The sequence below is a fragment of the Sceloporus occidentalis genome, unplaced genomic scaffold (genome assembly GCF_023333645.1).
Source record: "Sceloporus occidentalis isolate IW3139 unplaced genomic scaffold, rSceOcc1.0.p SCAF_7, whole genome shotgun sequence".
NCBI classification, from domain to species: domain Eukaryota; kingdom Metazoa; phylum Chordata; class Lepidosauria; order Squamata; family Phrynosomatidae; genus Sceloporus; species Sceloporus occidentalis.
Window position 1 is genome coordinate 16,189,113 of NW_028316987.1, and position 20,123 is coordinate 16,209,235.

General features: G+C 40.1%; 1 protein-coding gene and 1 non-coding gene across 4 annotated transcripts; one reads left to right on the forward strand and one right to left on the reverse strand.

Annotated features, from left to right (window-relative positions):
- The first annotated feature begins 1,017 nt into the window (after positions 1 to 1,017).
- On the forward strand, positions 1,018 to 16,079 carry LOC149309273 (transmembrane protein 98). 3 transcript variants are annotated; one of them, XM_089532089.1, is made up of 7 exons: positions 1,018 to 1,107; positions 6,174 to 6,396; positions 8,460 to 8,591; positions 9,237 to 9,270; positions 11,345 to 11,460; positions 12,977 to 13,036; positions 13,701 to 16,079. In XM_089532089.1, exons 2-7 carry the CDS (start codon positions 6,266 to 6,268, stop codon positions 13,906 to 13,908), a joined length of 681 nt encoding a protein of 226 aa, XP_089388215.1. In that variant the 5' UTR covers positions 1,018 to 1,107; positions 6,174 to 6,265; the 3' UTR covers positions 13,909 to 16,079. The 3 variants fall into 3 exon arrangements, with proteins under 3 accessions (XP_089388215.1, XP_089388214.1, XP_089388216.1); XM_089532088.1 differs by having other exon boundaries at positions 6,185 to 6,396; XM_089532090.1 differs by lacking the exon at positions 1,018 to 1,107 and adding an exon at positions 2,768 to 2,830 and having other exon boundaries at positions 6,185 to 6,396.
- A 2,650-nt stretch (positions 16,080 to 18,729) lies between these two features.
- On the reverse strand, positions 18,730 to 18,801 carry TRNAC-GCA (transfer RNA cysteine (anticodon GCA)). The gene has a single exon. It is a non-coding gene; the product is annotated as a tRNA-Cys (tRNA).
- Between the last annotated feature and the right edge of the window lie 1,322 nt (positions 18,802 to 20,123).

The window sequence follows — 20,123 nt, forward strand, 5'->3', positions numbered from 1 at the left end:
CTACCAGCTTCTTTCTTTTGATTAGTCCCAGAAATGCTACAAGATCCCTTTGCATGATTCTATGACTCTAAGATCTCTTTGCATAAGAAATATTAAGACAGTGATTGTTACAGATCCCTCCCAGGAATGATTAAGGCTGCCTGCATTCTGTTGTTTTTACAATGTTTTAAAATGTTTGAATTGTTTTTCTTTTGTGAGTCTTATTGGGTCCCACTCTGGGAAGAAGATGGCATATAAATAAAATAAATACACTAGTCTCCCCACATTTGCAACTTTGACTTTTGCAGATTTATTTATTGACAGATTTTATTAATATGTTCTCTCCAGGAATATCTAAGTCCTCCAGCACAACTCTATTGGTCAACTTTAACCAAAAGTCACACTAAAAGACCAAGAGATTCCCCGTGAATGATTTGTTGCTGGTTATTCTCTGGTTATACCCGGGATATGTCATCTTTAATCGCGATGGTATGGGAAAATATTTACCGTGATCGTGCAACTATCGCTGGATAAAACTTCCGATTTTTCCTGATTTTCCCCATGTGATAAAGTCCTATGACACCGGAGACTAGGATTCAAGTCCCTACTTGGCCATGAAACCCCCTGGCCACACACTCTCGGCCTCAGAAGATGGCCATGACAAACCCCTCTGAAGAAACATGCCAAGAAAACCTTATGATAGGTTCACCATAAGTTGGAAATGACTTGAAGGAAACAACAACAGTTCTGCAACACCATCTATGGAGAGGCTGCCTAATTTTAGAGGGGCACAAGATGCCCCCTGTCCCCTTTGCTAACTCCATCCCTCTGGGATATGTAGTGCAGACACTTTCTCCCAGGGAGAAGGCTGATCTCCACATCCCAGCTGAATATGCCCCCACCTCAAATCCCCCTTGCTTGGCCAGCCCACTTTCTAATCTCTCTCCTTTCCATCTGGCATCAGTTCAGTTCCTTCCTGCTCAGGAATGCAGGCAGGAGGTGGCTGGCAAGAGACCTTGAAAGGAGCTGGAGCTATTGGCAGCCTTGGAGGCCCATCTTAGCTTAAGCAAGAGAAACTTTTCCTTGGTAGACTCTTGGCCAGGGGACACATTCCCCCAGGATTCCCAGGTAAAATTGCAAAGAGAAGAATTCTTTTAGCAACTACTCACCATGGCTGCTTCTACTTTAAGCATTTTTGCTTGCTTGTTTTTGCAGGGGTTTGGGAGGGTAGCTCTTCATGCACTTTGGTGTGTGTTTAATTCTTTTTCTTTTTCAAGATCTGCTGAAAAGGGGTGGCTCTCCTCCTCACCCTTGCTTTCAATTTTAGGAGAGAGAAACAGCCAGGGATTAATCCTCTTAAAAGAACCAGACATTCCTGGGAGGAGGCCACTGTTTGCTCTAGGAGGGAGCTGAAGCAACATTCCTAAGCAAAGAGGAGGAGCCATGACATTTTTCTTTGAGGAAGGGGGTTTCTTCAAAGTGGGTTTTGTTTCTAATTTGGGTACTTTCCAAGATGCTTTTTAAAAAAATGTTGATGATGGAGCTACTTTACTCACAAGCCATGATGTGTATTATAGGGAAGAAACAAAGGCAGACAGACATTTTGGAAGCAAAGAAAAGAGAGTGAGATCTTAGAAAATATTGCATTTGGTTCCTCAATTAATATTCTGCAAATTGTAGACTTTTCATCAAGTGGAGAACCACTTGAATTATCAGCAGTGTACTAAAGGATCCAGCCCTAAGAAAGCTTAATGGTGGTAGAATTCAATGTGTTACTCTGGAAAATCAATATGCAAAGGGATCTTGTAGTACCTTTGAGACTAACCCTGAAAATTATCTTTTTCATATAGAAAAATCACTAATTTCTAGTTAATAAAGATGCAAAGACAAAAAAGAGGGGAGGATTTCCAAGTAGCAAGGTTTCTTCCCTTGTTGTGGTGTGCCAAGGCAACCGTATCTTTGGATTTCTTGGCAAATTTCTTCAGAGTGGGTTTGCCCTTGTTATCCTCTGAGGCCAAGAAAGTGTGACTTGCCTAAGTTCACCCAGTGGGTTTCCATGGCTGAGCAGGGATTCGAACCCTGGTCTCTGACATTGTAGTCCAACACTCAAACCACTATGCCATGCTGCCTCCATACCACTTTATAAGCAGAATAAATTGTGCCAAACAAGGAAATCCATATGTGCATTTATTTAATTTGTGCAATTACTTTATATAGGCAGAAGACTCATACTTTTCCCTAGTTCAGACTTTCAGAGAGTTTTTACATGCAGAAAAGACATTTGGCTGTAGATAGAACAGATCCATAGATAGAGGGCCAGCATAGTGTAGTGGTTTGAGTGTTGGACTAAGACACTGGGAGATCAGGGTTCAAATCCCAGGTCAGCCATGGAAAGCCACTGGGTGACCTTGGGAGAGTCACAGTCTCTCGGCTTCATAGGGAAGCTGTGGTAAACTCCTGCTGAAGTAACTTGCCAAGAAAACCCTATGATAGGTTTGTTTTAGGATTGTCATAAGTCAGAAACAACTTGAACGCACACAACAACAAAGGAGAGATCACACAGATATCCACCTGATGCACATCCTGCCCTCCTGGTTTGGCATCGCAAACTGTGCCAGCCTTCGGAGCTCCCAAGGATGCCAGTGCAGCCCAGTGGCTGCAAAGCCAGAAGTGGTTCCAAGGAAGTAAACTTTCCCATGCTGTGTTCCTTGCACTGTTTACAGTACTTTGGGTTGGGATGGGAGGGGGGATAAAGGTCACCAGCACTAAAGCTGTTTGCTGTGTGGCTCTCCTTATGCGGAAGTTCCAGCGGCGGTGACAGCAGCAGCAGGTGTGTACCTTCAGAGATCAGGTGAGACTTCATTTTACCCTGCTGTCAACAGGTAGAGTTCCCAAATGGGTTGGCTTGTTTCCTAGGATAACCTCCCACCACCACCACCTTGCTCTGGCTCTCCTCCTTGTGCATCCTATAAGGTTACCAAAGTAGTCCCATCACTGCTTGTTTGCCACTACCACTGGGATGGACATCATGTGGCTCTGCAGACTCAATTGGACTACAAGCCCCAGTGGTCTTGCTAGCATATACAATAGCAAGCAATGCTGGGAGTTGTCTAACTACATTTGCTGACCTCTTGAATCCCTTCCCTGTTCTAAAAGCAGAGAATGTGACCATCATAGTATGAATTTGTCACTCTTTTGAGTTCATCTGTGTCACAGTGATGGAAATCCAGACAGTGACGAGTAGCCTACTTGCAACACCTTTCAGTTTTTGGAAGTCCCTAAAGATTTCAGTTCCACAACCCCGAAGGGACCCAAGGTGGCTCACAGATTTAAAAAACATTACCTGTACAACAAAATTTGAAACAGTTAAAATTACCTAAAAACAATATAAAATTACATTAGAAATATAACAGAAGTTAAAAGGCAATATGCATGCTCAGTCTAAAAACCACTGTAGCATGCTTATATTTTAAACACTTGCTTAAATAAAAATATCTTGGCTTGCTTTCAAAAGGCAAGCAGAGAGGGGGCCAGTCTAGCTTTCTGCAGAAGGGAGTTCCAAAGAGTGGGGCAGCCACTGAGAAGGCTCTCTCATATCCTAACCAAGCGAGTCTGAGAAGGTGGTGTGAAAGCCTTCCCCTGATGATCTTAGTGTTCTGGCAGATTCATATGGGGAGATACAGTTCTTCAAATAATCTGGACCCAAGCCATATACGTCTAGGTTTCCAGATGACTTATTAATAAATAAATAAATAATAATAATAATAAAATGTATTTCTATCCCACCTCTCCAATAAGTTTGAGGCAGCTTACATCAATAAAATCCATACGATACAATGAAATAAATCCCACTATCCCCTCCCTCCTTAAACCAAATCAACATAATAATTACAACATAACAGTAACTGTAATAAAATATAATTTAAAAGCCATTAAAACAATCATAATCAGGAACAGGACATCGTGGGATAGTCGCTAGGATGGTCCATATCAGTGGGGGCGACTACCGTAAATCAATTATTCGGGGAAGGGATTATAAGGGATCATTATAAGGAATATCTCCTGTTTGATGGCTGGAAAGCTCTATATATTGAACAAGATGTAAAACAAATAAAATAAAATCACAAATCCTATATTTTTAGGTAGGGGGGGCTTCATAAAGACAGAAATGTAATTTATGCATGTGGACAATATGTTAATTTTCATAGAAAACACATGGCTAAATTAACTGAAATCATTTCTTTTGGTATTTAGATAGAACACAAACTCACATATATGTGTGCATGTGCCTTCAATTCACCTGTCAACATATGGTGACCCATGAATTTAATGGGTTTTTTAGAGCTACTTTCTAATTGTCAACCCTTCATGTCATTGATTTTGACTGCCCTTTTTTGTTGTTTTGAAAACCTGGCAACACTAATCTAGGGATAAAGGAAAGGAATTATTTGCATTCATTCACGTTAAGGCTACCAAGTGTTTGCCTCACTTCTGCCTTTTCTGTATGGTTTGGCCTTATAGAATGTTGGGCCTGGGTAACACAAAAGATGTTTTGACTTATGTACAATAAGTTCCTGGTGAGTGGTGCTCTAGAATAAAAATAACTTTTTCTGATCTTGTGCTTCTAATGACAGCTTACCTCTTCAGAGAGTGAAATTCCATATCTGAACCTGAAGCTATTGTTAAAAACAAAGCTACATAAGATGTTTGAAAAGCTACCTCCCCCCATCCCATCCAACTACAGATGTTAGCTCTAAAATATATAATAGACAACAAAAAGTTATTTTTAAGGTTGGCCTGTTTTAGGAATATCTGCTTACAAGCTCTTAGTAATGCATTTTTGTTATTTTAAGAGTATAGCTAAGATTTGTCCTCTGCTGAACTGTTGACCCAAGTTCTGCAAAGCTTCTTTATGCCTACTGTACAACAATAAGCACCTACCAGTAGTTTGCTAACTGAAAGTGCAAAAGTAATTTGTGCTTTAATTCAGGAAGGGGGAAAGTAAAGGTGGGGTGGTATCTTTCCCTTCTCTGCAAAGCCAGGCAAAAGCAAACTGCTGCACCCTCTCCTGTTTTGTGCATTGTTCTTCATTAATAACATTTTCCATCTTGACCATACTCTGATGTTGCTTAGCCATGCATGTCCCACTTTTCATCTGCAAAATACTGGAGGGAATACACAGGTATACTTCTTATTTCATAAATGTATTTCGCCAGAAACACCAACTAAAACTTCCTAGAAGGAGCTTGGAAATAATTTGTTGCAAATAATAATTGAACCCCCTAGCTTGCAAGGCAATGAGAGTGCAATGACATTTTTGTAAAAACAGCAATGACAGATACCGTTGTATTTTGTGTGTGCCGGAGAAGTAATGTTTACTCATTGGCCAGAATCCTGTTGGAGCACTACACTAGCATAAAAATAGTTATTCAAGCACTTGTGAAGTGTGGTTATTCAAGCACAAGTGGTTGTGAAATGTGGTTCCTAGCATAGCATAGAATTCTGCAAGAACACAGTTGACTCTCTTTGGACTTGGTGGATGGAATGGACCACTGCTCACTCAGAGTGACCAGACATCCTCCTTTTCCAGGACATAACATACATTTCAAACGTCTGTCCAGGAAGAATTTCAAAATGTCTTCCATTCTGAACATGTCTGAGAAGCATGAATTTACATTTATATTGGTGTTTTTAGCTTTTATTTGATAATGTCCTACAGTTTTCTTGAATGCCATACATTTTATGGTGCCTTGTCCTCCATTGTGATTAGGGCAGCTGGTCACTCTGTGCTCACTGCACAATTAGTGATGCATCCTGGCTGTAATTGTGCTGGCATGTATTTACTTTACAAAAGTATAAAGGATCTTGGCCAATATTTCTGAAAGATGGAGAAGTTATTTGGAAGGAATTTTGACCATTTTTATATTTTCAAGTGTTTTCCAAAAACCAATTTTAAGAGCAACAATAAAAACTTAAGTAGAAAATTACATGTAAAAATGTAATAAAGAATAATGTGCTAATTTGAAAACAACAAGTAACACCCAACACCTTAACATTTTTTTAAAAAGGCTCCCAGACCTGCTCCTGGCCTTACATATTCTATCCACCAAGCCATACTTTGAAATGCTGTGTAAGAGAGGCCATGTGTTCAGTGGTGTAACTGTGAGGCACCTCCTATATCTCATTTTGCTCAGTCTCATTTCAGGTACAAATATCACTGAAGTGGCCCAAAAAAAGTGAATCGCTCTCTCATCATCCTCTTCCTCAAGGACACAGTGGGGACTCAATGGAGACAGTTGTGATTGTGGCCATTGGCGTTCTGGCGACCATCTTTCTGGCTTCTTTTGTAGCCCTAGTTGTGGTTTGTAGGCAGCGTTACTGTAGGCCCAAGGACTTCTTAAACCACTATGATACCAGGTGAGTAGAACTTCTAATTCTGGAAAAAAGAATTACTGTATATACTCATGTATAAGTCTAGAAACCTGAGTCAAAAATTGATAAAAAAAAAACTTGAATCGACTTATCACCGGTCAATGTGAGTACAGTACTGTACTTTAACTCTTATTTTTTAAAAAGGAACTATCTGCTGGTGAAAGGCAAGAATATAATCTGTAGTGGAAGCACTGACTCTCTCTATTGTTTTATTCATCCAGCCTTTAGTGTGAGCACAAACAGTTATGACAGCTGGAATATTGTAAGTTCTTTGGCATTGTTTTCCTTTACTTTGTCCTTTACATCATTTGTTAGATGCACCTAAATCTTACCCTCAACTTATCCACGGGTCATATCAAAATCCATTATTTTGGTCCCAAAACCTGCCCTTGACTTGTACATGAGGTCAACCTATAGTCGAGTATATACAGTATTGGAGCCCAATGCCCTTTCCAACTGGGAAGCCTCCAGTTTAGAATATGTTGTAGTTTGGCAAATGACCTCTATGCATCCTTGTTAGTTACCTACAGGTCAAGTTGTGTTTTTTTTTCTTATAGATTTAAAGAACAGTTACAGATTTTTCTAATTAATGACAAAAAAAGATGTCTCAGTATGGCAAGACTCTCTTTTGAAAACAATGTGAACCATCACAAGATTTTTCACTCCTGAGAAAGAGCACACACAAAAAAAGTCACTGCCTCATTTTGTTTGTGTGTGTGCCCACTGCATCAGTGGCAAAAAGCTTTGGGCTTTGTGTAAAATAGATTTTAGTACAAGAAAGATTTGGAAAGTAGTTTCCCCAAAAAATTTAAAATACACCTCCACCCCCCAAAAATCCAAAAAACGAGCACAAACTCATAATCTTTCCCCAGTGGCAAAAAACCTCTCCCTCCCCAGTGGTGACAATTTTTAGATTCTCAGGTACAAGAAAGAAATAAGTGACAATTAACATCCCTAGGAACTTGGTTTAGAATACGGATTCCAGGATTCGTCACCATCATCACCATCTTTATTTATGCAAAGGTATTTTCACAGAACCAGGATTCAAGGCAGCTTTAAAGAGGGAACAGATCCTACAAACACGCAGCACCTTTTGAAAGGATAATAAAGTAATTTGTATACACTCTAGGGAACTGAAGATTGTTGTTAATAATAATTCATAAGATGGTATTTGATCAACTTTTCGGTCCTTCTTCAATTTTGATCTGAAACAAGCTCAGGAAATGAGCCCAACTGATGACTGAAAAGGCACTTCCACAAGGAGCATCATCTTTATCCATCTTCAGAGATTGCACGGGCCTTGGCTGGTATTTTGAAAGGATATAGAAATTATGATTTAAAACATAATAATGTGTTTCTCAGCTGGCATTCAAAAACATTTTGACATGAGGGCACAGATTATCTCGTCATATAAACAGGAATGCTCGGGGGTACGGTAAATCAGTGTTCTTTTGCTCTTGTTGTGTGCCTTCAAGTTGTTTCCAGCTTTTGGCAATTCTAAAGCAAACCTATCATGGCAAGATTTGTTCAGAGGGGGTTTTCCATTGCTTTCCCCTGAGGCTGAGATCATGTTACTTGCCCAAGGTCAACCAGTGGCCAAGCTGAGAATGGGGAAAGTAAGAGGAAAACAGAAATAATGTCCATTAAAAACCACACTGCAAATCAGAAAAACCCAAACTGTAATGAGGAAAATTTATAATCAATGGAGCAAAATCGCCATAGTTTCAAACTCTCTAGTTTTTTAAAATGGTTGCCAACTTTTTTGTTTCCTCCTGTTCTCGTGCTTTTAATATCAATTGGATCTTCAGCTAGTGGATGATCACTTCTTATCTCTGATTCCCAGTAATATGTATTTCCCCATGCTGATTTCTGTAAACCGAATTGTAAAAAGCTCAAGTACTGTACATGTTTGGAGATATTTTTCTTCACAGCTAGTAACTGTATTCAGTTGTGGCTTCCAAAGCCTTCCTGCAAAGGCCTGAGTAGGCTTGTTGGGGTAGAAAATGCTCATTCTCTTTCCCCCCATCCCTTTTGTACTCCCCTCTCAGGCCCATTGTTGATCTTATGGGCACGACGGAGACACAGTCAGAACCCTCAGAACTAGAGTTGGATGATGTGGTGATAACAAACCCTCATATTGAAGCAATTCTGGAGAATGAAGACTGGATTGAAGACGCTTCGTAAGTTGGGCAACATGGCCTCTCAGACAGCATAGCGACTTAATGCAGAGTGGCATTTAAAAATCTGTGGATGCTCAAGTCCTGTTATATGCAATGGCATAGTAAAATGATGCGCCATATATCAAATGGTAAAATCGAGGTTTGTTTTTTCAAATATATATATATATATATATATATATATATATATATTTGAAATATATTTCAAGCCATGGATGGTTGAATCCGTGGATAAAGAATCTGTGGCTATCGATGGACAACTGTACCATTAGAGGCTGTGAAACATGTTACATGCCACTTTTCTGTCCTCCCCTCCCATAGATATTGTGAAATCATAGCATGTTCATTTCCATTCTAACTGCTTAGGGGAAAGTGCCATCAGTGGAATGTTTAGAAACAGCCTTCCAGTGTGTCAAAAAGAAAATTACCAAAATGGTTGGGAGACTAAGGGAAAGGAGGAGCACTGCACTCTGGCCAAGGAACGTAAAGACTGGACAACTGAATTGTAGGCAGTGGTCCTGAATGCAAGATCCCTTTTTCATGTTTAAGCTGATAGTAACAATGGAGGAGGAATTGCGCTATGAAAGTGTGGGTGAACCTGTTAAAATGTCACTAATGTGATGCTTCCTTTTTGTTTTCCTCCCTCAGGGGCCTGGTCTCCCACTGCATCGCTATTCTAAAGGTAAATCCTTGCTTTGGACATCACAATGAGCTTTATCACACTAGTGGGCAAACAGGATTTAAACGAGAGTTAAACTAGAGAAAACCAGGAAATGTTGTGTGATAAACTTCAGGCATTTCCTGGTTTTCTCTAGTTTAACTCTCATTTAAATCCCCTACTAGTGTGATAAAGCTCAGTGTCAGTGTACCAAGTCCTAAAACAGTGAACTTCATCATACGGGAGGCAAGCATCCTCCTCCCGTTATTAAAACATCATTAAATCATGCAGTCAGGAGGAAGATTATCACACACACCCCGCGCTTATCCCATTCTTGTCTCGTCTGTAAACAGTAATGGACGTGTCACTTGATATTAATGGAAACTCCCGTTAAGACCAAATGACACATCCATTACTGTTTACAGATGGGACAAGAAAGGGATAAATGCGCAGGGATGTGATAATCTTCTTTCTGATTGCACGATTAACATGATTTAATGACAATTTAATGACGGGAGGAGGATGCTTGTGATAATCTCCAGTGTAAAATAAAATAAAGTCCAAAAAACACGAGCCAGAATCCTGTTGGGCAGTTACGAATGCATAACTTAGTCCTAGAGTTATGCACTTGTGCCTGTTTCATATTCACAGTCCCCATGTATTCCCTAATTTAGGCGATAAATAGGGACTGAAAGTCTCCTAAGCCTCAGTTGCCAGGCAGTAGCAACTGTAATTGATGGGGGTCTGCTTCCCTGTCCTTTGGGAAATTGGTTGCAGTAGGGGATGGAAATGTCAGTTAGCTGCTCCCCAATTGAGCAAGGAACAGAATTTGATGAATGGTAATATAAGGCCCATCTCACACAATGCACTGGATATTGCTAATTGTTGTGCTAGTGTGTGTCTGTGTCTCTCTGTGTGTGTTTTAATGATACATGTTTTAACTTGATTTGAAATTCCCCCCCCAATTATTTAATTGTGTTTTGACTTTCGTATTTTGTGGATTTTTAACTATGTTTTTTTAATTGTTGCAAGCCTCTTTGAGTCCCAGTTTGGGGAAAAGGTGGGATAGAAAATTATCATCATGATCAGCATTGCTGCAGCTGCTGCCTGCTAAGTGGTGGTAGGGGAGATTGGGATGTAACTATGGTACTTAGACCTTCTAAGTCCACAGTAGGATTCTGGACATGGTTGTTATACTATTCTTAGGCCAACCAAAAGTTGCAAAATATATTACACAAGTTTTTGAAGCTCACAATTTTTCATCAGGTGTAGACGTTAAAAGTCTTTTTAGAGGGGAGGTCCTCAAACTGTGCTCTTTAAGAGATTTTGGGCTTCACTTCCCAGAATCCCAGTCTATTGGCTAACAAGGCTGAGGCTTCTGGGAGTTGAAGTCCAAAAGCTCTTAAAAGGCACAGTTTGCGGACCACAGTTTTAGAGGAAGAAATGTGACAATGGAGGATCATGGAGGTTTGTCTTTTTTGAAATGCTAAAGCTGTGTTTAATATGGTGGAAAGGGAAGGTCTGATGCAGGTAAAGGCTGCACACCTTGTTGCCCATGAGACAACTGGAACACAAAGGTATCTCTATTTTTAGAAGTAAAGCATTTCCATTGAGATCTAGCCTGTCAGCTTCAAAAATTTGTGCAATGCATTTTGTACCTTTTAATTGGCCTAATAAAAAGTATCACCACAGTATGGTTTTGGATTTTTCTGCATAGCAACATGCCTTTCCCTGGATATACAGTTGCCCCTCCTTTTTCATGGGGGATCTGTTCTGGACCTCCACACGAAATCAAAGTTTCGCCTATGGCTTGAATATAGGAGCAGGGGCGCGTCGCAAGCACGTGCCCCATTCATTCTCTCTCCGTTCATCTCTTGCACATAAGTGAGGGATGCAGATCTGAAGACTGCGAGAATGGAGGGAGGACTGTATATTTTATTAGAATGGTGGGCATGTTTATGCATGCATGCATGCATGTATGTTCTTCCTGAGAGGAGCACCGTACTTTATGTAGCAAAAAAATAGTTGGGGCAAATAATAAGCACACCCCCAGCTTCTGCATCAAGCAGCACTGATACTTGAATCACTCTTTGCACAGATCTGTCACACCCTCACAGAGAAGCTTGTTGCCATGACAATGGGTTCTGGGGCTCAGATGAAGTCTCCAGCGAGCCTCAACGACATCATTGTGGTTGCCAAGCGGATCAGTCCCAGGTGAGAGTTGTCGGGGCATATGCCAAGCTTGAGAGAAGGGATTATTAGATGGTGGGTTGGTTAATGGCTCTTCCATCAGTGCAGAGGTTTGAGATGGGAGCAGGTTGAACTAGGGATAGTGGTGTACTGGTTTGAGCACTGGACTATGACCCTGGAGAGCAGGGTTCAAATCCCTGCTCAGCCATGGAAACCCCCTGGGTGATTTTGGCCAAGTCACTCTCTCTCAGCTTCAGAGGATGGCAATCACAAACCCTCTCTGAAGAAACATGCCAAGGCAAACCAATGATAGGGTTATTAGGATTGCCATCAGTCAGAAACAACTTGAAGGCACACAACAGCAACAACAGACAGCCCAGATAAGGATGAAGAAAAATCTGCATACATCTTAGAAGCAATTTAATAGACAGCAAAATGCCTGTATCTGATGTAATGGTTTTTTATATCTAATGAACACTCCACAATATTTTGTGCATGAAGCAGAGAATACATCCATTTCCCTACGTCACATTGCAACATACAAGCCATCCTTCAACTGCTATCTGAATCTTCATCATGAGTGATAGGACGCTGCATTTCTGCTGTACTTGAGCCACAGCAGGACAACATAGGAAGTGTAGGGCAGTTTTTTAGTAAGCTTAAAAATCATCAGTAATAACTAACAAACAAACTGAGAGGGAGGGGAAAATAAACCTGATGCTAACAGCGTAATGACTATGGAGGTCTTATATGTTTATTTTTAAATCAAAATATTAATATGCACTGATATGATTTTATCTGTAGGGGCTTGTGTCTGTGCATAGGAATTTGGGCACTAATTAGAAAAGTGGTTAAAAATAATAGCACACTGGTAAAATGGTGCTGACAGGAAAGGTAACAGTGAAGTGTCATCTACCCACACAATGTTGCATGTTATTACATACATGAAAGTCATGCCTTTTTAAAAAATAATAATAATGGTAGTTCTAAATTGGGTAGCTGGTGGATCTCATGTCAGTGGTGTAGTGAATCCATGCTACATTTCAATCCAGCCTTTAATGGAGGTCTCCAAGGTGCTGAACCTGATTCCTAAGTAAAATGAGCACCATGGATAGCTCCCTTAAAGTAGTCACAACTTGGAAGAGGTTCACTTGCCCCATCAGCTGGTGCTGGTGGTAAAGGAACCTGAAGCTGTACAGCTTGTGCTACTCTTCCACGGAACCCCTAAAAAATCAGATTTTCTGCTGTCTGAAAGAGAAAAAAAAGCAGAGAAAGAATACAAGAGAATCACAATTTAACCTTAGTGTCACATGGATGCCTTATGAAAGATGAGCAAACAAAGTGTGGCAATTCTAGAGAACACCTATGTGGAAGCATAGTAATAAGTACATGATCTGTCTGTCTTGCCCCATTTTTCCTCTCTTTATTTGTCATTAGTTTATTTATTTATTTATTTATTTATTTACACACTACTTGTTAGAAAGACATTGAAGGAGGCATACCTGCACCTTATTTTTGTTGTTGTTGTTTTAAATCCCAGGGTGGATGATGTGGTCCGATCCATGTACCCCCCATTGGACCCTAAGCTTTTGGATGCCAGGTGAGTATATTAGGTTTAGATTACCCATACATGATGACAAAAGGGCAACAGAGATAGAATAACCCCTTCATTCATGTTCCAGGGATCTCATCTAATTAGTAGAGCAGGTATTGGATGATACTTAAAACTCTTAGAATTACAGTATAGTAGAAAGGATTTGAAGGACCTACATACCCTAAAGACACCAGATCCTGTCTGATCTTGGAAGTTAAGCAGTCAGGTCTAGTTAGTACTTGGATGGGAGACCTCCAAAAATATGAGGTGCTGTTCATTATATTTCAGAGGAAGAAACTGGCAAAACCACCTCTGAGTATTCCTTGCCTAAGAAAACTATGAAATTCCTGTGGTCATCATAAATTGACCGGTGACTTTAAGAAGAAGGGTCTGAGTTATACAGCATGTTCTCAGAGTTTAGAATAGTTTTGAACTACAAATCCCATAATCCCACAGGCTATGCTGTCCAAATATGTCTCCCCCACACACACAGGTTTCACATATTCTGGAGGTGGCTCCCTGTGAGCTCTGTAACATGTTTGTGCAAATGTGTCCTGAAAAAAATCATCTCATCAGTTTAGAATTGGATGCAAGAAGAGAATGGGGCTCATGGTTGAACTGGAAATACTTTGCCTTGCTCCTGTTTTGATCAACCCACTTTCCTTTCTAGGACCACAGCACTTCTGCTCTCAGTGAGCCATTTGGTCTTGATCACACGGAATGCCTGCCACTCTCCCAGCCGTATGGACTGGATTGACCAATCCCTCTCTGCAGCAGAGGAGCACATGGCTGTGTTGCACGAGGCAGCCCTTGCCTCCGAACCAGAGCGTGGTGTGCCCGGTGCTGAGGGCTTCCTGCAGGAGCAGTCTACTATTTGAGGCAGACATCTGAAGCCATCATCGCAGTTCCTCCATCATTGCAGCATCATCTCCGTCATTACAGCTTCTCTGCCCTCACCTGGCATCACTGGCATAAATGCAGAGTTTACACATAGCCTCCTGCAGAGCCTAGTTTGGCTGAATAGGTCATATTCCAGAGCTGAATTTCTACTCTGCTGCTGCTTTCTGCCATTTTATAACTTGGTGCTCCTCTCTCAGATACAGCCTAGTGGTATCAAAACAACTTAAATTTGAGAGTGGAGCTGAGTGGGAGAGAAGCACTTGACGATGAGAATAATGTAGTTGTGGCAGTTGTTGCTCTAAAAGTAAACTAGGAAAATGGGACATGTTGAATTCTGAAAATCATGTGAATAGGTGAGGCCTATTTTTGGTATAGTTGAGAATTTGATCGCATACTCAGTGGCATTGTTGACTTTAAATAACTGATTCCTTCTGCCATTATCACAAGATGCTTTTGAAATTCTCCTGTGCTTCTTGGCATGCAAAACAAAATGTGTAGTTCTTTGGATTCTGGTCTATATTCCTAATGTTCTATTTATATATTTTGTGATCCACTTACAGTCTAAACTGGTGATTGTAGGCAGCAGAAAAGTTGCAGGAAATTTTCATCTTAACCCAAATTGCTTTAAAAAAAAGATAGTATTACTTAGTTCACTTTCATACTACATAGTTATAACACTTTGATTCCATTTTAACTGCTGTGTCTGTATCCTACAGAGTCCTGGAATCTGTAGTGTCATGGGCATGAGAGCTTTCCTTCAGAGAATCCTAAATACTGTACCTCACAAAACTACACAACCCAGCATTCCACAGGAAAGAGCTGTGATAGCTAAAGCAGGATCAAAGTGTTTTATTTGTGTGGGTTGGATGAAACCTCCTGCGCAAAAACCCTGCATGATTTCTCTCCCTTTGGTATACAAATTTTGTAACTTTAGATAGCAGATTGTCTTTTCCATCCCACCCCCTGGCCATCCAATCTATATATGATTTCCACATGAGTCCATTCTGCACATCTGTTCCTTACCTTTTCTTAAACTTGGGTTAAGCTCAGGCCCAACTTTTAGGGCCCAAAGTTGAACTGCAAAAACCACCCCCATCTCCCAAGTCAAGGTTGGGCAAGTTATATTGGCAAATCTCCGCTGAATAAAAGCTTGCCAAGAAAACCCCATGTTAGAGCCACCGTAAGTCGGAAACTATTTGAGGTTTTTTAAAAAAAACCTCAATCCCATGTCCCTAAAAATCTGACAGTGGTCAATAATTTGCTGGTCTTTCATGACCCCTAAAGTCACCTGCTTGAGATAGCTATTTCACATCCTTGGGAGAGCCAGCACTGCATAGTGGTTTTAAGTATTGGACTATGACTGGAGAACAGGGTTCTATTCCTGCTCAGCCATGGAAACCCACTGGGTGGCCTTGGGCAAGTCACTTACTCTCAGCCTCAGGGCAAGGCTATGGCAAGCCTCCTCTGAACAAAGCTTGGCAAGAAAATCCCATGTTAGGGCCACCATAAGTTGGAAACTATTTGAAGGCACACAACGCACACAATAATAGGTCTGGCCCTCCCTCCCTTAATTAAACCCATGCTTGATGCTAAAGTTAAAGAACAAGAGGGTCAGTTCAACTCTATCTCTTACCATCAGACATGGAAGTCTCTTCATACCAAAGTCTGGGTATATGATCCCATTGTGACTACCCAGTGGCATTCTGTACCGCTTCAAAAAATACTGTGTTACTAACACTATGATTCTGTGATTATTCCAGACAAGTTACTATAAAGCAGGGTTGTTTAACCAGGGTTCCCTGGAACTTGAGGGTTGTCTGAGAAGATAGGGATTCTATGAGAGATTGTAATGGGGGAAATGTTAAGGTTTTTTTTTTTAAGCTGTAGATGTAATACTTTTTATGCAGGGCTTTCCTGAGACCTGAAAATAGTTTCAAGGATACCTGTACCTCCAGTAAAAAGGTTGATTTAAAGAATACAGAGTCCTCCTTTTGTCTGAAATCTTAGCCAGCTTCAGCCGAATAGTTGTGACTCGTGCACTTGCTTGCAAGACAATACATCTTTCTACCTTGGTCTTTGCACAGATGTTTCACCTGTTGACCACTCCTATCACCTCCCTCCCTCCTCAAGTTGCTCCCTTGAAATAAAAATTGTGTTTACTATAATGTCAGTTGTGACTGAGCGTTTGTTGAAAAAACCAGGTTCATAGCAAACCTTGCAAACCTGTAACATAGCAGTGTATAATATAAGGGATTATATTAACTCATTCAAAGAATCTTAACAGGCTCAGGCATTATTTAATAAAAGTGTGCAAAGAAATTTCAAAGGTTTTGGGGTGCAGATCATCAGGAAGGGCTGCATACTATTATGGTAAACTATTAAACTCCAGTTCTTTGAACACATACCTGAAATTTTAAAACTTATTTCCAGGAAAAACACGTACAGCATTGCACAGTTAAATAATGGGGCTTTTTTAATTTAATATTTTAATAATAATTTTGAATATTTGAATCCAGCAATGTCCACTAAATAAATATAAATGTTCACAGCACAAAGCCGCTAGAAGAATTTTCAGAAGGGGCTCTTTCACACGGGAGAGGCAAGCGTCATTAAATTGTGATTAAATCGTGCTAATAATGCGATCGGGTGGAAGATTATCACACCCCCGCGCACTTCTCCCATTTGTGACCCATACATAAACAGTAATGGACGTATCATTGGGTAATAATGTAAGTTTCCATTATTACCCAATGACGTATCTATTACTGTTTATGCATGGGACGTGAACAGGAGAAGTGCACAGGGGTATGATAATCTCCCCCCTGATCATGCTATTAGTATGATTTAATCATGATTTAATGACGGTTGTCTCCCGTGTGAAAAAGTCCACAAGGTGGATCAACACTGTTAAAGTTGTTAAAGCTTTGCTTTATGAGCTGGGGTTTACTTCATTTTGAAAAGGCAAATAAGCTCCAACAAGTTGCTTGTTTGTTTTTTACTCCAACTTTCAGAATCACCAGGCATCATGAGTAGTCACTTCTTTAAGCACTGGAGGGGAAAAAGCATAAGATTTACAACATGGGTGAGCAAAGTACAGCCTGTGGGCCCCATATTGCTCCCAAGGGCCATTTTTGTGGTCCAAGAATGTACAATACCAAAAAATGCCAATTTTATAAATATTAGATGACAGCAAAGAGCAGCACAAATCAATTTCACTACACAAAACAGAGTATGTCAAATCCTGCATGAGATTAAGCCTGAAATTTAGGAGAAGGAATTCCACTCTCATCTTGTTTCAAAATAAATATCTGACTGCATCTACACTGCAGAATTGATGCAGTTTGACACCTCTTTAGCTGCCATGACTAGGATGCAAAATAAGTGATAAGGAATGGGATAAAATTTGGGAACAAAGTCACTTGAAGAACTTATTGGCACTGATTAAGGGAAATTATTATAAATTGGTTTGGAAATGGCATTTGACACCAGTTAGATTACATAATATTGATAAGAATAAATTCAAAAAATTGCTGGAGAGGATGTCAAGAAGTAGGGTCATATATGCGTATGTGGTGGCTATGTAGATATGTACAAACATTTTGGGGGAAAGTGATAATAGAAATAGAAAGGATTATGATATAGAAATAGGTAGAAGTCCAAATATAGTATTATTATTATTATTATTATTATTTACCTCAGAGAAATGGGGAAAAAAGAAGAAACTGCCCTCAGTGCTAGGGAATTCTGGGAACTGTAGTTTTGTGAGCTATTTAGCCTTCTCTGTGAGGGTGAGGAAGTTTAAAAGCAGGAGAAATAAATGAGAAGCGAATGAAATGGATGAGAAAACATAAAATAAAAATGCAAGCACAGAATTTAAAGGATTAATTAATTGTTCAATTGATTATTAAAACTCAAAAGATTAATTATTTCCCCTGTTTATTGATGGCCCAAACAGGGACCTTTAACTTGTGATCGTGGCAGCAAAATCTAGATCGGAGAGGAGTTAAAAAGGTCCAGTCCACACTGCAGAAATAATACAGTTTGAGACCGCTTCAACTGCCCTGGATGAGTGCTAGGGAATCCTGGGAGTTGTAGTTTATATTGTGGCACCAGAATTCTCTGACAAAGGTTAAATGTCTCACAAAACTACAATTCCCAGAATTCCCTAGCACTGAGGGCAGTTAAAGTGGTCTCAAACTGGATTATTTCTGCAGTGTGGACTGGATCAATAACTTCAGTTCCTATAGCCCAAAGGACTGGATTCTTCTGAACTAGTCATATTGGCATATTATTATTATTATTATTATTATTATTATTGTTATTTCCCGCCTCTCCTCACATAAAACCAACAGGTAAAATAGAAGACTATGGTGCAAAACACACTGCAGAAATAATCCAGTTTGAGACTGCTTTAACAGCCCTAGGGAATTCTGGGAATTGTAGTTTTGTGAAACATTTCACCTCTGTCAGAGAGCTCTGGTGCCACAATAAACTCCATTTCCCATGATTCCCTAGAACTGAGCCAGGGCAGTTAAAGCAATCTCAAACTGGATTATTTCTGCAGTGTGGACCTTAAGAAACCATTAAAATACACTCATGCAAGTGCCTTTGTAAAAACTGACTGTGCATTTGTTCCTAAATTCCACACATTTAGGAATTACTGCAATGTTAATAATTAGTGATCTTTAAAAAAAATATTGCTGCAATTTTAATCATTGCAGCAATTTTATTGCAGTTTTTAATTCTTACTGCAATTTTAATAAGTAGTGATCTTTATTTTAAAAAAGAAAAATCTTATGAGGGGGCACCCGGATTTGAACCAGGGACCTCTTGATCTGCAGTCAAATGCTCTACCACTGAGCTATACCCCCTTCGCCGGAAGACTACATCTCCTGCCTCCTTTTCAAGGCGATTCGGCAGCAGCCCGATCAAGGAAATTTAACCAAGGTTGCAATCTTGTACATCGAATCATTCTATCATTAAACCAGACACCTTTCTCAAGCTTGCGTTGTTACTCATTGGGATGCATTTAGTTCATTTCCAAGTACTAGATTTCATTTTTACAGTTTTATTGCAATGTTATGCATTTTTTTACTTGGGAATAAATCCCTCTGCCTCTGAAGAACATTTAAAGTGGAGTCAAACTGCATGATTTCTACAGTGTAGATGCACCCCTAGCCATAGGCAGAGCAACCCCGTTTAAATCAATGGGTTTAAGAGAGTCTAGTCTTGATACTCAGGATTAGGATTAGGGTTCGATACTCTGGATTAGGATTAGGGTTCGATACTTTGGATTAGGATTAGGGTTCGATATTTTGGATTAGGATTAGGGTTTGAATTTGTCAGGAACCTCACTAGGTGACCTTAGGCAAGAAGTCACACTCTCTCAGCCTCAGGGGAAGGCAGTGGCAAACCCTCTCTGAACAAATCTTGCCAAGAAAAACCCACGATTGATTGATTGAATGATTGATAGTATTTATACCCCGCTCTTCAGCCAGAAGGCTATCAGAGCGCCTTACATTTTTTCTAAATTAGATATTTTCCTGCCCTCAGGCTTACAATCTAAAAAGACAAATCAGAAAGGACTTGAAGGCACAAAACACATTTAAATCCATCAAGACCTCCTGGTTTTTATTCATTGAAAAGCTTAACAGGAGGGGCCTCGTTCCCATTATCTTTTAAACAGGATCGCGAATCAGTTTAAATGACCATGGTTCACACTTGAATCGATTATGCGCAAGTGTGAAAAACCAGATGCGGATCAGAATCGATTTAAATTTGCCCTTCAGCTGTCTGGGGACATTTCCATTTTGAACTGATTCATTCGTCAATGTAAACCATAAGTGGGTTATTTTATGTGATCTGGGCGAACGTAGTGCGAACTACACTCTGCTGCCAAACCGATCCATCAATTCACATCACTAAGTGGTTTATTTGTAAGTGAGAATGCGGCCAGGGTTCCTTCCGAGGCAGTTGTCAGGATTTTTCAAAGTGTGATTTTAAAAATATATACGTTTGGAGTTTGAAATCTGAACCAAAACCTTGGGCTGTGTTCCGATTTAATGACACTGACACAAACAGCATTGAAAGCTGTGGGGTTTGTTGGTCTGTCTTTGTTGTTTTGTGCCTTCCTTTTCGATTTATGGCAACCCTAAGGGCATGTCAAGGGGTTTTCTTGACAAGATATGTTCAG

Excerpts from the sequence above, each read along its gene's own strand:
- LOC149309273 (XM_089532089.1), top strand. The coding sequence starts at position 6,266 with ATGGAGACAGTTGTGATTGTGGCCATTGGCGTTCTGGCGACCATCTTT. Across the intron at positions 8,592-9,236 it reads GACTGGATTGAAGACGCTTC|GGGCCTGGTCTCCCACTGCA; the intron begins GTAAGTTGGGCA and ends TTCCTCCCTCAG. Across the intron at positions 9,271-11,344 it reads ACTGCATCGCTATTCTAAAG|ATCTGTCACACCCTCACAGA; the intron begins GTAAATCCTTGC and ends CTCTTTGCACAG.